We start from the raw sequence: 21,638 nt of genomic DNA on the forward strand, positions 1-21,638 counted from the left end.
GGGGAATATTTTCTATATATTCTTTACAAATAGATGTTATTGGTGTCTCACATGTATATCGTTTCCATAATCTTAAGAGCAGCATTTCCCCAGACCTATTTAGAATACATCTCAAGTAAAAGAGTGCTGAAATGGGACTTTACCTGCTGTTCTGAGCCTGTTTGCAGTAGAACTGTTTGTTAACTTAATGGCATACTCTTCAGCTAGTCCTACAATGCCTGCTGTTTCTACTTATTTAATTTGAGCATAATCTCAAAGTAGAGAATACAGTATTTTTCATGAGGTCATTTAATGAACTTTACAATCAACCTAGTACTTTTATTTAACCAATTTCTGTATTAAAATGAGTATTATTACTATAATCTGTATTATTTACATATACCTATTTGAAGAAATTATTTCTAAAGCATTGAGCTTATTAGTTTCCACAGAAAGTTTACATGGCTTATAAATTTTTTAAAAAGTATATTTTATTGATTATATTGTTACAATAGTTCCAGTTTTTTCCCCTTTGCTCCCCTCTGCCCAGCACCACCCCTCCCCCAGAAATCCCACCCCCATTCCCAGTCCATGCCCATGGGTTGGCTTATAAATTCTTAGTCAGCAATCCCACTGTTTACTATTAGGGTGCTAACTTGTATTGCCTTGTAAACTTTTGATGATATTTAACACTTTTGTTTGGATACTGTGGAGGTGTGTGTGTGTGTATGAAAAACAGTACTTCTGGTTTGAATACCAAGTTGTTTATCGGTTTTCATTAAACAGATTTCCAGAACTTATTGTTACGCTAGGTCTGATAGATCAGAGGCTTAAAAAAAGACTAAAAGATAGTGCATTCCTTCAAAGTGCTTATCATTTAGAAGGGCAGATAAAATGTACAAAATGCTTCTTTTTGTATGAAATTTAATACATGTCCTTATTTAAAATTCTTAGCAAGTTAGAATTGGAAGAAAGCTTAACCTTGTTTGTTTTTTTAAAAAAGGGAATATATTTATGAAATGTGCAGCAAACATTTGTGAATTGTCATATGTTCGGTAGAAGATCTTATAGAAAAAGGATAAAGAAAGAACACTTGTAGAGACATAAAATTTCAATACCTTTTAAATAATATTTATTTTTCATTTGTTATGTCCCCAGAATTTACATATTCTTAGTTTTCACATAAGTTTTACAGAATGAGTCTATGTTCCGAGTTCTTTCTCATTAAGAAGCCATCAAAATTCGTTTATTAAGCTAGTTTGGGTTTGAATTCCTCTTACTTTATCTAAATTCTGCTGATCCTCTCTCACCTGTTCTTGCCCCTTCTTTTTTTGACCTTTTTCTTCTGAGGTGGGTTACGTTCTTTTGCAATCTTAAGAATAGAAAGGATACAGCAGAACACTCATGCTTGCCTTTGCTCATCCCCTTTCAGTGAGGTTACGAATTTTCCTTTGGAGGCATCTTCCTTTCTTTTTTGAGGCTCTTTTTAACCTAGCCGGATTAGCTCTCTTACCAACTCTTAAATTTATCCCATCAGTCATTACATAAATGCCTGTCACAATCTCAAGTGTTTGGATAATTAATTGGAAAGGCAGGGTGAAATAAAAGCAAACCCTCTCTCCTTCATCTTTCATGTATTCCTCAGACTGTTGCAATCTAGCTTCTCCCGTACTATTATGTAAAAAAAAATCACGTTAGCATTACCAATAATTACATAATCGATAAGTCCAGGTTAAACTTGATCTGTTCATGGTATTTGACAGTGCTTATATTGATTTTAGAATTTTGTCTTTCATAAACTTTCTTGATACCATCTTTTCTTGGTTCTTTGTGCTTTCCCGCTCTGTTTCCTTTCCTAGGTCGTTTTTTTTCTCTTCTCCTGACCCTCTTACATGTTAGTGTTCCTGAGTGTTCTGATTTTGGGGTCTCACCATCTTTTAGTTAATATATTTTCATTGGGTGACGTAGTCCCATGGCTTTATTACTCTTTTTGTTAATGATCCCAAGTTGAGTTTTTTTCCCTCTGCCCAGATCAGTGCCACTCATCTCTATCCCAGGTCCCATTAGTATTTGACCATAGTATGTCTAAACTTGAATTTTATGTCATGCCTCTGTCTTCTATTCCATTAATCTTCTATTATCTTGATTTAATTAAAATACCATCCATTCATTTGCTGTCTGAGCCAGGGAATAATTTTCTTTCATCCTCTTCTTCATTCTCACATTTTTTCTATTTCCAAGTTGCTTCTCTTGGCTCTTAAAATGATCTTAATTTCAGCTCTTTTTCCTTAATTTTAGGGCCTTAGATTAAGGCCTTAATGTCTCACCTATGTTAGCCTTTCATAGTCTCTTTGCCTCCAGGTTTTTTCTCTCTCTATTTCATCCTGTACACTTAAAAAGTGATCCTTCTAATAACTAGAATCTAATTACTGAATCTGATGAGTCACTTTCCTGTTGGGTTGGCCAAGAAGTCCATTTGTTTTTTTCTGTAAGATGGCTCTAGTAGTGCTTAGTTGTTTTTAACTTCATTCGAAACAGTTTTGTTACACTGTATTTTGACTGCTGTCAAATCCGCATACATTTAAAAGAAACTTAATCAAAATTGGTGAATTTTGTGTAGCCATTTTAATATTGAAGATGGAAGAAAATATGCAACATTTTTGGCATATCGTGCTTTAGTATTTCAAGAAAGGTAAAAACACAAGTGAAACGAGATAAAGGTTCGTGCAGTGAATAGAGAAGGAGCTGTGACTGATCAAATGGGTCAAAAGTAGTTTGCAAAGTTTTGTGCTGGCGATTTCCTGCTGGATGATGCTCCCCGTTCAGGTAGACCAATTGAAGTTGGCAGCAGTCAAATCAAGACATTAACTGAGAGCAATCAACGTTATACCATGTGGGAGATAGCCAATGTACTCAGAATATCCAATCAAAAGTTATTGGTAAAATGAAAAATGTGACTTTTATTTTACAGAAACAACATAGACTTTTTGGCCAGTCCAGTAATCTATGGCTCCTTGTGACCTACAAATAAAATCCACATTGCATCTACAAATTTTATCATTTTACCGCCCCGTTTCCCACATTCCACTTCTGGTGTAGCAGTCATCTCTTCTGCACACTCCATGATATTTCAAGCCTGTATGCCCTTGTATAGGTTATTCCTTCCTACCTAAAATATCCTGAATCTTGTGGCAGTTCCTCTTGATTTTACAGACATGTCTTAGATGCTATTTCTTCCTCTGGGATTCCTCTTTCCTTGATCATTTGTCCTGAAGAAGACAGAATATACATACATTAGGACCAGATACAGATGCTTTTAAATATATGCTTGGTAAATGTTTATTGCTTATGGCATGATCAGACTTCTAAAAATTAAAAGACTTCACTTTTTATTGTGTACTATAATTAATGTTAAGGACATGGCAAACAAAAGTAGGTACATATTTGCATTATAAAACCAAATAGGGAATAAATGGGTTTTTTTTTTTTTTTTTTTTTTTTTAAGGTTTGAGGAGTTTTTAGGTATACTGTTTATAAACTTTGGATTATTTCTAAATAAAACATTAGAGTTATACAGGGGTTTTCAAAAAACAGATTGAGAATTCATTTTAGTTATTTGTTCACCATATAAAACTTTGAATTTTAGTTTGCAACAGAGGTTGGTAGCCTACAAATTAAAATTTTCCTTTGATAGACTTACATAACCATAACTTCCAAATCTGAGGGAAATAGTATGAGTAAATTACAGAATGTTATTTTATTTGGACTTGAGTATTCTCTCTTTGCCATTTTTGGGATAGTCCACGAATGGGCTATTACCTACATTTATACTATATATATATTTACAATATGAATGAAAATTAATTGAGAAGTACAATTACCAGTGCTGCTTGAAATGGTGGGAAGAGTATATTTGATATTGTTTTTAGGTGTAGAATGTCCAGATTTCAGTCTTTTAAACTACAGGGGCAACCTGCTAGGAAGAGATAATTAAACCATCCACAGATTGATTTTTATATCACTTAAAATATGCTGAGGTGATTTAGACTAGTGTTTCTCAAACTTTGGTTTAAACCCCCCCTTCACACTTTATAAAATTTTTGAAGACCTCTGTGAGCTTTTGATTATATGAGTTAATTATCATTATTTATCACACTAGGAATTAAAACACTCAAAATATTTATTAAATACACATGTTTAAAAAAACAATAAATGTTAACATAAACAGTACTTTTTAAATGAAAAATAAAAATTTTCTAAAACAAAAAATTTAGTGAAGAATGGCATTACTTTACACTTTTGCAAATCTGTAATGTCTGGCTTGGTAAACACCGGAATTTCATATCTGCTTCTACATTTCATGTATTATGATATATTGTTTTGGTTGAAGTATATAAAGGAAGTCCTCTTTAACCACACATATGTTGTTGGAAAGAGAAGAATTTTTTGCCTTTTCAGATAGTTGTGGATATTCTTTTTGATTCTTCACCAAATTTCAGCAGGTGATAGTTTCTTAGTTACAGTGTGCAACCTGAATATATCCATTGTCTTTGTACTTTATTACATTAAAATTATCATTGGTTTATCTTGCACTTTGAATGGCTCTTTTAGCCGTTTATGATTTTGTAATTTTAACATCATTCATTAGTTATTTAGAAAATACTGATTGTGATTGAGTTATATTGATCTTCCAAATATTGAAACACCTCATTATGGGATATCAAAAAATCACATTCATTGATATTACCACTGTTTAATCAGAAAAGTTTTAAGTACTGTATCAATAAGCTGGTAAGCTCACAGAATCGAATAAAAATTTCCCAAACTTCATATTGTAGGTGGAATACTTGAAGTCTATCATTGACAATAAATACTGTCAGTTATTTTTATTGAATGACAAGTTTTCTTCTATTTGAGAGGATTTTTTTTTTGTATTTGAGAAATGTTTACCAAATACCCAAGTCCAATAAATCTAGTTTGTCAGTTCTTTTAAGCAAAATTATATGCAAGTTGAGCACACAGCTCAAGTCATTCAAGTGTCTTCTTGAGACAGTCTTCTTGTTTTGAATTTGTAGTAGCTGTGCTTTATATGTACTTTCTATATCATTCCACAGAATGTTAGAATAACATGTACACAGGTAAAGATTTAATAAAATTAATAATTTTAAAGGCTTCATAAATGACATTCGTTAGTGAGACCGGCTTTTTGCTCTTGAATATGTAATGAAGAATAGGATACTAGTTTGGTACCACTACCTTGACTTATGTTAACGTACCATTAGCTTCATCTACCATTGTTTTTGAACCATCAGTGCAAATGTTAACATAGTCAAAAAGGCAAGTGTAATGGGGTACTCCCGCAGGTATATATGCTATTGATTAATATTACCTACTCTGAATGTATTTTTCCACACCATCAAGCAATTTTCTGATTCTCAGCACACAGTGACTGGCTGGGTGTCCTACAAACTTAATTCTGACCATATCTACATGGAGATACTGCCAGATACCACAGGTTAAGGGTCCAGTCCCACAAGACTGTGTGTGTCTACTGCTGCCCCCCTTCCTCCCTTCGATGCCAGTTACAAGTTTAGGTTGTTACCTGTGCCTCTTACCTACTGTCTGTAAATTCTACATCTCCCTCCTTGGGTTTGATTAATTTGTTAAAGTGCCTAACAGACTCAGAAACATTTGCATATGCTTACCAGTTTATTATGAAGGATGATATAAAGGATATATAAGAATAGCTGGATTAACAAGTATGTGGGGCAAGGTCCAGAAGGGTCCTGAGTGCAAGAACTTCTGTTCCCTTGGAGTTTGAGGTGCACCAGCCTCGCAGTGTGTCTGGGTTCACCATCCTGGAAGCTCTCCAACCTCCCCTCCTTTTGGGGCTTTCTACAAAGGCTCTATTACATAGGCAACATTAAGTCATTGGTCATTGATGATTGAACTCAATCTTCATTCGCTTTTCCCTTCTGAAGGTTGGGAGGTTGGGGCTGAAAGTTTCAACCTTCTGATCACTTGGTAGGTTCCCTTGGCAACCAGCCCTCATCCTTAGGTGCTTTCCAGAAGTCTCTGGATTATCATAAACTCAGGTATTATTGAAAAGGGCTTGTTAGGAGTTACAAGATACTCCTTTCACTTCTGTGGCTCTGGAGTTATTCAGGAACCTGTAACAAAAGACCAAGTGTTGCAACACAAGATCCTCTCATTTCACATATGTTCAGGAAATTCTGAGGATTTTGGGAAGCTGTGAGACAGGAACAATGGATGAAGACTGAATAGATATTTCTTATTATAGAGCATAATATCACACTTGCATTTTACACATGAAGAAACAAAGGTACAGAGGAGTTAAATTGCTCAAAGCCACACAGCTAGTAATTTTTGCAGTTGGACTCCAGAGCCCCCAGCCCTTTTCTTTTAAACCATTATGTTTCCCATGCATATGACTTTATCTGTTTACTCTTTATTAGATTGTTTATTCTTTTTTATACTTGTATTTAATTGGAAATTCTACATCCTGTGATCTAGTTTAACAAAGTGCAATAGTATATTTTAAATATTTTATTTGTGACATGCTCTTTACTAAATTTATTGGGGTGTCATTTGTTAATAAGATTATCTCCACAACCTCTCCAACACTTATTATTACTTGTCTTGTTAAAAATAGCCATTCTGACAGGTGTGAGGTGGTTGCTTACTATAGTTTTGGTGTGTGTGGGCAGGTGCGCTCATAAATCATCCATCATGAGACGGGCAAATGCATTGAAGGAGTCTTTAAAAAAAATTCACTGAAGCCAAACGCAGCCTGTCACAGTAATGCTGGCTGGTACACTGATGCATATAGGTTCCTAGAACACTAACCTAGTAGGCAAAGCCTGTACTACAAAGGGTCTGCCCTCCAGAAGATAGTTCTGGTTTATTTTTTGGGTTCCCCCTCATATGTCTTCTTGGGAGAAGTGTCTGTTCAGGTCCTCTACCCATTTTCTAATTGGGTTGGTTGTTTGGGGTTGAGTTATATGAGTTTTTAATATACTTTGGATATTAACCCCTTCTCAGGGCTGCTGTTTGCAAATATCTTCTCCCAGTTAGTTGGTTGGTTGCTTTTTTGTTTTGTTGGCTGTTTCTTTTGCTCTGCAGAAGCTTTTTAGTTTGATATTGTCCCATTCATTTATTTTTGCCTTTACTTCTTTGGCCTTTGCGGTCAGATTCATAAAAATCTTCTCAAGACCAGGTCCACAAGTTTAGTTTCTGTATTTTTTCTAGGTAGTTTGTTTTAGGTCTTATACTTAGGTCGTTGATCTATTTTGAGTTAATTTTTGTATATGGGGCAAACTAGTTTCATTCTTTTGTGCATGGCTTTCCAATTTTTCCAGCACCATTTATCAAAGAGGCTTTTTTCTTCTCCATTTTACATTTTTGGCTCCTTAAACTACAAAACATTATTAAAAGAGATTGAAAAAGGCACAATGAACTGGAAAAATCTTTTGTGTTCATGGATTGGAAGGATCAGTATAGTTAAAATGTCCTTATTACCCAAAACCATGCACAGATTTAATGCAGGCCACATCAAAATCCCAGTGACAATTAAAAAAATTAATTCTCACCCAAGAATACATTTACTGATTTTAGAGAGGAAGGTGGAGAGGTGGGGGGCGGGGAACATTTACTTGTTGCTTTCCATACGTGCCCCAACCCAGGATTGAACTCGCAACCTGGGTATATGCCGTGACCGGGGATTGAACCCACAACCTTTTGGTGAATGGTATGTCACTCCAGTCAACTGAGCTACCTGGCCAGGGCCCAATGATATTTTTTAAAAGAAATGAAATAAAAAATTAATCAGATTTGTATGGACCCACAAAAGATCCTGAATAGCCAAAAGCAATTCTTAGAAAAAATAAAGCCATAGGTATCACACTCGCTGACTTCAAATTGTACTACAAAGTGAAATAATCAAAACAATATGGCACTGGCAGAAAAACAGATACACAAACTAATGGAATAGAATTTGAGAGGCCTGAAATAAATACACTTGTATTTGGGCAAATAATTTTCAGCAGCATTTTAAAATAGAGATCTTTTTAGGGTAAAAGGTTTTAAAGTAATAGTATTTCTTTGGAAATAAAGCCTTATTAGTGTTGTCAGAATCTTAACATGTCATGTTGTTGAACTGAAAGTGATTGTAAAGCACACACAAGAGTTATTTTACAGCTTCTAATTACATAGTCATCTGTTTCCTCCATTAAGTCCTAAGACCCACTTTTCTTCGACATAAATAAAGTTGTGTTACTTTATGTTATGGTAGGTTATGCTGAATTGTTGGGTCAATAAAAATTGTCTTCAGATGTTTGTCACCCCTAGAGCATTTTTCATATTTAAATATATTATTTGGGTTTTTCATTTGTTTATATTTTTATGTCAAGAAACCACGTGTTTTGATAATGTATTTTATAGGAGAGCCTGTTAGCAATTACTACCATTAAAAATACTTGGCCACAACAATAAAAAAGAAAAAAGAAACATGGGAAGAAAAAACCAACCACCATTTAACCAGCAGCATCTCAGTGTTGATGCTGAACTCTGCCTTCACAAGCAGGTTACAGAAATTGGGTTCTTGTTTTTAAATGACAGTAGTTTATTACACCCTATTTTGTTGTAGACAAAAATGATTTACAGCCACCTAGATAACTGTACATTTAAATATTACCTTTAGATATTTTATATAAAACATCAAGAAAGTATTGTTTATGAAATTGATAAAAAAGGAAAAAAATAACTCTTTGTTTTACCGAAAAATGCATTATTATAATTCTTTATTTTTCTGCCTTTATCTTTAGGCTTCTCATTTCTTTTGGGGACTGTGGGCTTTGATTCAAGCCAAATATTCTACTATTGAGTTTGATTTCCTTGGGTAAGTTTAATTTTACTGTATGCATTGTATTTGTCTCTACTTTTTTTGAATTAACATTTAAAATTCATAGAGGACATTGTATTTTCAATCAAACGTTATAAAGGTTGTATACATTTAATTGGTGTGAGAGGAAATCTGATATAATCTGTTAAATATGCTTAATATTAGAAAAGTGTCCAGTAGGTGGTGCAGTAAACTAAAGATATGTTCTTCAAAATTAAAAAAAAAATTTAAATTAGTTTGGGAGGGTGAGTGGAAATAAAGGAAAGATTGAGTTTCCAGCTTTGACTAATTCTGTCGTTCTTTTTTTCTCACTAGGTATGCAGTTGTTCGTTTTAGCCAATACTTTAAAATGAAGACTGAGGTTACTGCACTGAAAATGCCTGAGTAAAGATGTGATTATTCTCAAGTAGCTGAACAATGCTTGTGAATTTTTTCTTGAGAAATTCCAAAAAGCCAATTACTTGTTAAAATTCTGTAATTTAATTTGGTTATTTTGCTTTACAAATTATGCCTCTGTCAACCAATCTATTTTTTAAATAGACTTACTGATGTCAAAAATATACCTACTGCTATCAATATGCGGTAGATTAGAAATTTGTTAAATCTGCAAAAAGGTATAAAGATGTCAGTTCAATTTTTTTGATAGTCTGTTATATGTGCATTATTTATTATAAATGTAACATGATTCTGTGGCTGCTTTCATGTATTTCATCTGTTAAATGTAAGCAATGAAAATGTTTCAAGAGTAAATTTTGTTTTTACTCTATTAAGGTTAATTTTAGTTAAATATTCTAAGTGTTCATTGTAACTTTTTGATCTTGATGCACTGCAAGTGAAATGGATCATTTAATTTTGAAATGCCAGACACTGGTATAGATAACTTAGGATGTTCATTGAAAAATATCTGTTTAGGAGAGTGAAATACATTCACTAGCTATGGTAGTGCTACATCTTTTAAAATTGAATATTGGAAACTGTTTCTTTTTGGGGAATATACCTTAGAATTAGATTCTCATTTCCCTACATAGTCTGGCTGTATAAATATTAATATCTACTATATAACCCTTGAATACATATGATGATTTTGTTACCAAAAATCTGAATTCTGTGATGTTCTCATGTACTCAGTGTGGTCATTTAAGTTACTAGTTTGTTTTTAAGATTTTAGTGTATCAAGTTGTTTCTAACCAAAAGTTTTGTTTTACTTACTGAGATGTTCTATGTATTTGTTATTAAATAATAGCTAGTACAACAATTGCTAATTTTCGAAACAAAGATAGAATGTTTTATCATACTTGGGAACAAGAAAATGTCATTTAGATTAACCCCTGACGATTCATTTCTACATTTTGGTTTCATGTTTTAGTTTGGCTCCATCCATGTCTTTATGATGAGAGCAAATGATTGCTTGATACATGCAGGTTCAGAGAAATAAGTTGAGGTGGTTAATAAAATTAAATAAGCAACATTTAAGGCATTGATATCATACACTCAAAATATGATATAACAAAATGTGAATTAAGCAGAAATACTTTTGTTAGTTTTGATTTCTCTTGATTTTGTGTATTTTTTATTTTGCTTTTGAGTGAGAGAATGGTAGTTATTATGTGGAAGGAAGTTAGATCTTCGGGATAAGTAGGGATCAAGTTTTGAAGACTGCCGTGTGGAGTTGAGTAGTCATGGTTGTTTTTACTTAGAAAATTAGTCTGACAAGCTTTTCACTTTGGTCACATAAGTGCCCATGTACAAAGTTGGCTTAATGGATCTGCATATTCAGAATATGCAACTACAAATTTATCCTCTGAGAAATCTTCTGGGGAGTCTGATGTATTATTCCAAATGACTTATTCTCAAACAAGTGCTTTAAAATACTTGGATTATCTCAAGATGTTTAAAGGTAATAAAGTAGAAACACTTAAAGGCCATTTTAAATGGTAAATTCCAGTTATTTAAATAGAATCTTAAAATCTGTTTGTATATATAACAGTGTTAGATCAAGGTTTGTTTTCTACCTCCCCAGTGTTAAAAATGTTTGCTTCTCTTTTTATAAACCACATTATTGTAGAATCAACAGAATTTTACCTAATTGACTAAATGAATGGATTCAAACAATTAATACCTGTTTATATAATGTTAGAATATACTTGAAAATTTGTTTTTAGTGGAATTTTTATCTGTGGTTGGAATATTTTCTTAGAACGATGAAAAATATGTAATACTCTTGAGTTTTTTGCTTTCCAACTTCTTAAAGTGCAACAGTATATCTGCTATGGGAGGAGAGAATATCATTTTTCTGCCTTCCTCCATATTCTTCAACCTATTTTGAATAGAGATTCACTGAGCCATTGCTGGTAGACGGACTACATAGCTGCTAGCTGTGACACTGTTATACGCATTTCGGAAAGATTCATATAGAAGTGAATGTGAAGGGGAATAAAGGCTCTCACTTTATCCCTAGGAGAGTATCCACTGGATCTTGGGAACATAATCAGATATTTAAGATAGTTCCCCTACTCCTTGGTTAGGTTTTGGATGTTGTGATGCTCCCACTTCCGTACAGATTTTTTATTTTTATTTTTGGATCATGCTGCAGGCTGTTAATAGGGTTCAAAATTATTTCCCTTTTTGTTGACCATTTAAGATATTGTTAAGGAAAAATGTCCCTCTAAATTTTATCCTGTGGCTTCTTGAGATATCTGTTGCCTTTTTATGTTAAGCTAAGGAACTTGAATGCCTTACCTAATAACTTGTAAGCTCATTTTGTAAATATGAAATGGTTGTTAGAGGAGTGGCATTCATGTGTATACTCATTGTTAGTCAATAGACCATAGTTGCCTGGATGCTTTAACAAGCAAAATTCCACAGTTTTTTTCCTCTTTGTTCCTTATACTTGTTAGATCTTACCTGACCAGTAATGTCCCCCACCCCCACCCTGCCCCCTTTTCTGACCCTGTACTGCCACCGTTTTCTGGAAAACAAACAGATGTGGTAGTAAATTATACTGTTCACATGATCATTTGAGATCAATATGAGCACAAAAACTCATCAACTAGGTCTGCCTGGAATGTATATTAAACAGTGTAAATAAAAAATTTGTAAATTAGTGTGAATTGTATCTTGCATATGAGATTGTGTATTGTTGCATTCTCTTCACTTTTGTAGAAAACTTTCTGTAGGGAACTGGTCCAGTTCTTTGGTTTTAGACTGGAAACAGCCAGCAGCTCTGGCTTACACAGTGGGATAACAATAGGAACTTGAAAAAAGGTTTATCAGTTTTTGTTAATGTCAGTACTTATTTAGCCTCTCAGTGCCTAATAAGACTTCTCTTCATTCTTTAGTTGTTCATAAGTTTTTGTGAGGTTAGATTCCTTCAAGTGGTCAATTATTATACACTTTTAGAGCTCCATTCCATAATTCTAAGCTAAAGCAAATTACAAATATAACTTTAAAATTGTACACTGAAATATTATCCTTTCCTATTTTCAAGGTTGTTAGCCTTTTTTTACAAAAAAGAAAAACCCTGAAATTTTTGATATCTCAATATAAATCTGAACCCTATATATACAAAAGCTATAATAAATAATGGCTCTTTGTTCAACCTAAACATCTCAGTTGGCCTTTCTAAATATAAAGTTGTTTATTATGGAATTGTAAAAAACAAAAAGACATAAGTAATCTTTTAATGACTGCTATTTTAATTTTTGCTGGACTAAAAATATTTATTTTGATTTTATAAATATGTTACTAAAACTTCCACAGCTAAAGAAAACAGTCTCCCCAAGACACTTTGTTACAAGTTAAAAATCTCCACTTTAATAATTATATAGGTATTTGTTTTTTACATTACACAAAGCCTTCTGTACCATTTTAAATTCCTTCACAGTATAAATGAGAATACTGTCACTGATTTTCTGCTGTAAATTGCCTTCAATGAGCATTTTATACTGCATTCTGAAGTGATAAAGATGGTCATTTGGTAGACAAAGTTAACTGCTTTATGCTAGAAGAGTTTTGTTATTGGCACAACTTGAACTACCTTACACAAAAGGCAAATGCACGTAATTGTTATTCACAGAGGAAAATGGTAAAGCGGCTTTATCTTTATTTCAGAATTTATTTGCTCTGACTTTTCTTTAGTGCATTAGATCATAGGATGTCCTTTGACTGGAAACTTAGTTACATAAAGCAATCTGTTTTTCTGCTTTTTTTTTTCTTGGTACCACCTAGGTGATTATAGTGTTGTTTGGGTTTTGCTGTCTTTGGACAGAAAAGGGTATCAATTATTTTAAATGAATTTCGCCCCATCTTTGAAGCTTAATCTATAAAATGTGTTACTATAAAAGAAAATGCTCGGGTTTGCATTACTTGAAATATTGAAAACTTAATAAGATATACATAATTAGATTTTTACGCTAAAAATTTTATTTTTGGATCATAATTTGAAATGGACATAAGATTTCAACTATTTCAATGGAAGAGAACGATAATGCTTATAGAGAATACTCATTTGTGTTGGGCATCCAAAAGTCAAGTTTTTTGTAGGTTTCTGTCCTGAAATCTGCTTTCGCTTTTTTTCCTGTGCGCTTACTATGCTACTGATGTTATCAAACAACAGGTTAAAATAAAAATGTGTTAATTATGAATCCTATAGTTTTTTTAGTTATGAAAGAACTTGTGTAAAATACTCTTAATGTAGGTATATTTTTATTTACATCTTACCCGTTAACGGTATAAATACCCATTAATCATTTTAATGAAACACAAGATGCTTATAAAAATTAAAAAGATTACTTACTGTATTTAAACTAGTTAGTGATGAATGAGAAAAAGTGGCTAATTTAAATTGTTACATTAGATAAATTTTAAAACTAACAACGGAACTTTCAAAGCTAGGTTAAGATCTGATGATATCCATGTAAACTATCTTGTGACCTGGAAAAGACCCCCAAAAAGCAGTGGAGGAGATGAGAGGATTTATTTGCCATGGTTGTGGTGTGCTGCTGCTACAATTTTGGTAATGACACACTGAAATTTTTATTGTCCAATAATCTGAAGAAGTTTCCTGTTACTTGTACGAAAGTAAATATAAATTGGTGGAATTTGCAAAGAGGAAACTTTTAAACTGTATTGTATTTAGAGCCTTTGTACAGTTGGGTGAAGTTTCCATAATACTGAAATATTTGAATTTTTAAATAGACTATTATAAGAAAGAAGACATGGCATTATTCAATGTTCTTAAATTATAATTTTTCAGTTCCAGAAGAAAAACCACATGAATAATTGTCATTGCATTAGTTGTGTGTTATATTGGAAAATTGGCATAAAGCTTAAAGTTGTGTTTATCAGATGTGAACCCTAGGGTAGTATACTGCTGCTTTGTATATGCTGTAAGTGCTACAACTAGTCTCAGCACTGAAAATGTATTGATACCTCTCAAATGAATGCAACTTTTGATGTAGGTGTTTTGATATGCCTCAGAAAGTGTCTGAGAGTCTGAGAATTCGTTAATCTGTTTGGTAATGAAGATACTTCCTGTTTTTTGTTGCATGTTTTCATGTTTAAAAGTTAATTTTTACATTTTTACTACTGTTAATTTAAGTAAAATTTGTTCTGTGGGTAAAATGGGGTTGCCAGTGAAGAAAATTAAGACCAGCCTCATTCATGTAACTGCTTAAGTAAAAATATGTTTTTGCTTCATGTTCATATACTTTTAATGAAGTTGTTTGTATTTCTTTTTAAATATGTGATGTTTAGGCTTTATTTCTGTTTAATAAGGCCTTTTGCCATTGATTAAATGAAGGAATGTATCTTTTTGAAGAGATTTATATTCTGTAAATAAAGAATTGGTTGTAACATTAAAGTTGGGTTCTAGTTGCAGTGTATCCATAAATCTTGTCACTTCAACTAATTTTTGTGGTTTTTCTTTTGTGGAAAAACAAGACTTTAAGTTAGTGTATAATTATTTCTATATTTGAAATGATTGTTTAATTTCTAATTCTCTGGTTTTACAATATAGTGTTTAAAGGTTTTGCAAGTTAGAAATTCATTTTATTTTGTACCACACACTTCTGTATAATTTGGTTTTTATTTAGTTGAGTCTCAATTTACAGAGGTATGTAGATAATTTGTTAACTGTCACTGATTTCCTAGAGGTGAACAGAATTTAGTGTTTTTAGAATCTAGCATCCCAGCAGCTTTCCAGGTTCCACCCAGTGTATATTTTTAAAATGTATGTCCATAACATTGAAACAGCAGTGAATAATTTCTCATCTCTAAATGGGTTTCTGTCAAAATCTGTAATTGTTTTTTCATAATAATGCATAAATGTCAATAAAACCCAAGCCAAGAATCATTGACTTATACCAAAAATTAATAAAGTGTCCATCAATAATTCATTATTCAGGAAACAACTAATTTCTACCTAAAAATGTGTCAGTTCTATTGGATTGTTTCCTCTGTCCCCTTAACCAGAATATCACAAAAGAAAAATCAGTCTAAAACTACTCTTTGACATATCAGTGTTTTTTACTATTATTTTAATTCAACACAAGATCATGAATCAAACATACTACTTTCTACTACACTGCAATATCTCTAGTTGGTTTTCTCAACTGTGTTGTGAATCTTAATAATTGAAGCTTACTTAGCCTCTTACAAAAACACTGTATGTTTAGTAATTAGCTGAGAATGGATTGCTATTTTAAGAATAACTATTCTCTTTTTCCCCAGTTTTTTAACAGTTGGAAAAAATTTAAAATTTTATTGTACTTTCAGTTTTTTTCTTTTTTCACATGTAAGCAGAAGGCTGTGTAGATGCCTTGTAAAAGGCTTGTTGGTGACATCCCTAACAAGAACCTAAAGCAATCCTGCTAAAAATGACTTCTGAGCTCCAGCTTGCAAATATTCTAAGAAGCAAAGTCAACAAGAAAGAAATTAACCACTTGACCACATTTGCCAGTAGTTTTCTTCCTTGGTTAGAGGAGCAGAGTTCTTTGTTTTATGTTACCTGATACTGTGTTGACAACATTAACTCATTTATTTTCTGCAATAAAATGAAAACGAAGAGGTGAGGGTGTGTGTGTGGGGGGGGGGGGTGCCAGTATTACCAGTCTTTGTAAAGGTTGAATGGAGTTTAGTTTCTGCTCTTCTTTTTCTTGCCAATCATGATTATCGTCTTGGAGACACCATAAACTAGTGGTAACGTGTTCCAGTGATGACCAAGGGCTTTGTCATTTGTAAAATAATCAGAATAAATAAGATAACCTCTAGAGTTTCCTCTAGTTTTTCAGAATGCTAGAGTACAGTAAGCAAAATACTACTGAAAAGATCTCATGTGAAAATTGGGACTCAGGTATTATTCTCTCACTTCGGTGGGTCACTTTTTCTTTGTTGTGTTCCTTACTTAAATTCTAACTCAGAAGGTACAGGAGCTGACAGTCCCTTATCTGAACACTACCTTTTCTTTGGCGGTCTCAGGCTCTTTTACTTCTTGTCTTCTCTGAAATGTTATGTGGCTTCTCCCTGAATAGAAGCCATTTTCACCTAAGTTTTGGATGGTGTTATGGACTGAGCATGTTTCAAACTTATTGTATTGTAGACCTAACCTCCAGTGTGGCTATAATTGGAGATTGGACCTCTAAGGAAGTAATTAAGGTTAAATGAATTCATAGTGTGGGTCCTGATTCTGTGGAATTAGTGTTCTTATAAAAAGAGATTCTAGAGCTCTTTTCAACATTGAGTAAAGGCTATGTGAGCACACAGCAATCTAGGAAGAGAGCTCTCAGGAACTAAACTGACACCTTGATCATGAACTTCTAAGCCTCTAGAACTGTGAGATAATAAATTTCTATTTAAGCAACCAGATCTGTGGCATAATATTTTGATATAGCAGCCTGAACCTGCTAATGCAACTGGTAGGACTGTGGACTGCTTGGACTTTTATACCAGGGACGTATGTTGTGGGTGGGGTTTAAAGAAAAAGTATATACTATTAAGTTTTACTTTTTTTTTGTCTTAACTGAGATGAGAGTAGCCTTCCTCCTAAGGATACCATCCAGTCTCAGTTCCCAAAGCAAAGACTTAAGTCTCCCACTGTTGTTTCTCTCCAACAAACGCCCCCTGTGAAGTTCATGAAACATGCTGTGCCATACCCAACTTGTCCTTACTGTCATTTCCTATTTGGTTATGCGTCCTTAACTCATGAAGGGCATCAGTATTTGCGTCAGTGTTCTGTCACCTCCACCACCACCAGTAACTTAGCTGTATCTAAGAAATGTCCCTTCCAGCAACTTGGGCTGAAAGTCCTTTGGCCTCTTCAGATTTTAGTGTTGACATTTCATATCAACGTCTTATCTACATGGCCATTTTCTGTGCCTAATTAATCACCTGAAACCATAGAAATGTAAAACTGTTATGTTATCTTTGGCTACACTTCTTGTTCATCCAATTTTTTGTTTTTGTTTTTTTTTAATTTCTTCGACCATAATTTTTACCTTATTGAAACCTCCAGAACTTGCCCTGGCTGGTGTGGCTCAGTTGGTGGAGCGTCATCCTGTGCACCAAGAGGTCGAGGGTTTGATTCCCCAGTCAGGGCACATTGCTGGGTTGCAGTTTGGTTCCTGGTCAGAGCATGTACAGGAGGCAACCAGTAGATGTCTCTCTCTCATTAGTGTTTCTCTCTCTAAAAATCAATAAACATTAAAAAAAAACAGCCCTCGAGAACTTGAATCTCTTTCTGTCCAAATATCCTCTTGTGGCCTATCATTGTTCTCTAGCTTAGACTCCAGTGTCACCTTATACCCTCCTGCCAGTATCCTCAACTACTGGCCGCCTCCATTTTTCTCCCACCACTGTTTCACCAGTCCTTAGGCCTGGGTGTAACCAACCACGTGCCTCATTCACTCATGACCGTGGGACTGGCCCTGCTGAGTGACAGTTTTGCTAGCTGATGCTCCCACAGTTCAAAGTTGCCAGTGTAGCCTGGGCCTTCAAGAGCGGTTGACTTCTATAGCAGAGGGCTGAGTTAATCATACTCATCTGTTAAAGCTGTTATCATTGTTGGTTCTAGCAAAGCCCCTCTAGTTAGTTTGCTCATTAATTGGTCAATCCCTTTTTATATCCTCCACACATAAGCAACCATTTTTATTATATACTCTATTTGAATGTAATTTTACAACATATATTTTAATTCACACTACTGATATTAATGATTTCATTCTTGTTCTCCCTTTCTCCCCCTAAGAACTATATCTTAAGATTGATTTGTGTAGTTATATGAATACCTCTAAGGTACCTCTTCTATCAGCTGCATATTTTATGATGTGCATCCACCACTTCTCATCTATCTTTCTTTTAATGATGGCCACCAGGTTGCCTCTAACTTTGCTACCACCAAGAATATTACAAAAATGAACTTCCTCATTATATGTCTACTAATGGACGTGAGACTAATTTCACTACATATTGAAGGAGAAAAATTATTGGGTCATTAAGTTGTGCCAGATTGCTCTCTGGATTGTTTTAATGTTCCTTTTATCAATGAATAATGTTTATATTTATATCATAAAAATATATTATGAGAAATATACATATGGTCAGATATTAAATCTGCTACTGTAGGTTTTTTGATTCATATTTGCCTGCTATATCTTTTCCATTGTTTACGTTCAGCTTTTTGTCTTTTTGCTCTGAGTAGCTATTGAAGACAAGACTATATTTTTAAATTCAATATGAGAGTCTCTGTCCTTTAATTGGTGAGTTAAAATATTTACTTTTAGTGCAGTTATATTAAAATCAGTATTACATTGTATTGTATGTGCTCTGTTCCTATTTACTCCCTATAATCTATTATAAACATAAAATATACCATTGCTGAGTTAAAAGTTATACATATTTTTATTATCTTGGTGGTTGAGTATAATTTACCAACTACTCTCATATTTATTTATCTTAACTTATTGAACTTAGCAATATTGTGTGTCTATCAATATCTATGGCAAATTTGGAAATGTGCTGTTCAAATTGCCAAGAAATAACTTACTTTGTGTGGCATGTGATTAGCTGCACAGCTGTTAGCTTCTTCGGGCTCTGCCTCATCATTCAAACTGACATCACACTTTTCAGGGGTGCTCCCCATCCAGTCATACAAAGATCTAGTCATTTCTGCCCCATTTGGGAATCTCCTAGGAGGGAGGCCTTGCCTTGGAGCTCCCCATTGATCTGGCAGAGACTTTGTCGGGTCAGCCTCATGGTCTAGAATTTCCCCCTCACAAATACTGCTTCTTCCCCTTTTATTTTACAGCCTTCTTCATTTCAAATTTTTATCTTGGCATCTGTTTCCTGGAAAACCCAATGTGCAACAATTGATGACAAAAGTGGTCCAAGAAAGCAGCAGTGATATAGGAATATCAGATTTGGAGCTGGTTCACTCACTACTCAAGTAGGTGGTGCACAGGCAGATCCTGGCACTACATGGCTGACTAATTGATAATACTTTCACTGCTGGTGAACTGGGATAGTGTGCTGATGGATGGAATGCATTGATCACTGTGATTATTCAGGAGTTCAAAATAATAGGAGGAATGATAAATATAAATATAACAATTGGATTTTTATTAGTAAACTATTGACACCCTGCAGGTGAAAAACAAGTCAACGAACAAATGACTGGTAGTTTACTAGTTGATTGACTTAGGGGCACTCTCTTGGGATATGCAGTTTAACATCCTAGTAAGGGCTCCAGGGGATGATGCAAACTTGCTACTAGGATAGCTCCCAGAAGCTGGCACAAATAGTGGCCTGCATGGTTGAGGCTGATAAGCCTATACTGCCATGACAGGCATTAGAAAAAGAGTACTAAAGGATCAGGAAATTGGATATTTGAGGCCAGAAGATTTAACAGAGGATTCTGTTTCAAAGGTAGGCTCAGAGACACATCATGTACCGTGACCATCAGGAATGAGCAAGTGGTCAGCAGCATCACCAAGAAGTTCAGTGATGACTTTCCTCTGGAAGCCAGGGTTGGTAGTAGAAGAAGCCATCACGGCACTTGTCACAACGATAGCGAAGATGATCCTAGCACTCTGAAGTGTAGAGGAGAAATGGTGGTACTTAACTGCCAGAAACCAGGGGGTCATAATTTACAAGTAACCAACAAACATGGAGTAGCAGCCAAAGAAGCCTGACCAGTTCAGAACTGTGGAGTTTGTATTACATTGTATTTTACTCTCTATTCCCTTTTACTCCCTGTTTTCTATTGTAGTCATAAAATACACCATTGCTGGGTTAAAAGTTATACATATTTGGGTGTGAGCAAGCAGAGGCCTTACTGTGGGTTCCAAGCTTTTAAAGTACATTCCTGGTACAGGCTGGACTGGGACTGCCATCCAGGCAGGGTACCTCAGGACCAGACCAGGACCTTCTGGGCTCTAGTTCCCATTGCTCCCCTTGGAGAGCTCTTTGGGTCTTTACCCTACTTGGGTCAACAAGATGCCCCAAGACATTTGCTCAGATCCCTGCAAACCTAAGGATTGGCCCTGGGAGAGATGGTTGACCATCACAACCTTCAATAATTTCTTTCATCTATTATGGTTTTAGTGAGTTTTTGTTGTAACAAAAGAATTTTCAAAGTAAAAATCTGATATCCATTCTAATGAGAGCAGAGATTTTTTAACAAATTGGTTTTCTTTGTAAATCAGTCAGGGTAATTTTTGATGAAAACTAAACTTAATAATAAATTTACAAGCACTTGGAAAGGATCTGACCATGGAGTTCTGGTTAGGGAAGCCCAAGTCTAATGAAGCAGATCCAGGTAGACTGGGCAGGCATATGATCTAGATATATACTTTGTGTATGACTTCCACAGATACCCTTCTTGTTCTCCATAAATGGAGGAAGTTTCTAGTGTTCTCTAAGTTCCTATAATAAGGATGGAGGCATAGCAAAGGGGTGAGGGGGTAGGAGACAACCAAGGAAAAGGTTATGTGAATACTTCGACCCACAGTATTGACAGAGGTCACCTCTTCTTCCTAGCTCTCTCTTCAAGTCATTTCATTCACTGACACCTACCTCAAGTACATACTGATGTGAGGACTTGACATTAAGGCACATATGATCAAGTGGCTTACTTTTCTGAAAAATTCCATAGGTCTTTCTGTTATTAATATTCAGATGCTCTTTTAAATTCAGGCCAGCTACCTATGTTCTCCTTTTAATGGCCCCAGTGACTCAGCCCCCTTTCCTTCTTTTTCTCTTAAAAAAATAACCTTTATTTTTTTCCCAGTCATTATAAAGATAATATCTGTTTATTAGAGAAAATCAGAAAATATAGAGATACCAATAATTAGGTAATTCATAAATCTATTTTCATTTTGGTATATATATTTTCTAAGCTTTCATTCTGTGTAAATATCTTGTGTTTAAGTGAGTATATGCACATGAGTCTATTGCATTAGGTCATGGTAGCAACGAACACACACACACATTATAAAATTGACCACAGTTTTTTTAACCAACATTTGTTTTTTGCTTTTTAAAAGAATAATTTTTCAATTTCATATTATATCATTTTTAATGGCTGCCTAGAATTCCATTAAACAGTAATACAGTAGTCCCCCCTTATCCACAGGGTTTATGTTTCATGACCCCTCTGTGGATTTAATATTTTTAGACTGCGGTTGACCACGGGTAACTGAAACTGTGAAAGCAAAGCCATGGATAAGGGGAAACTACTGTACCACAG

General features: G+C 34.3%; 1 protein-coding gene across 1 annotated transcript in view; it reads left to right on the top strand.

The window, feature by feature from the left end:
• The window catches only part of ETNK1 (ethanolamine kinase 1), a 43,918-nt gene extending 33,700 nt beyond the window's left edge, over positions 1-10,218 (top strand). Inside the window, exons 7-8 of the mRNA XM_090272925.1 lie at positions 8,823-8,896; positions 9,215-10,218. Coding sequence (XP_090129051.1) covers positions 8,823-8,896; positions 9,215-9,287 — 147 coding nt within the window. The 3' untranslated portion in view covers positions 9,288-10,218. The remainder of the gene's footprint in view (positions 1-8,822; positions 8,897-9,214) is intronic.
• Positions 10,219-21,638: the final 11,420 nt, after the last annotated feature.

Source organism: Furipterus horrens, unplaced genomic scaffold (genome assembly GCF_987537825.1).
Source record: "Furipterus horrens unplaced genomic scaffold, mFurHor1.1.pri manual_scaffold_4, whole genome shotgun sequence".
Taxonomy (NCBI): domain Eukaryota; kingdom Metazoa; phylum Chordata; class Mammalia; order Chiroptera; family Furipteridae; genus Furipterus; species Furipterus horrens.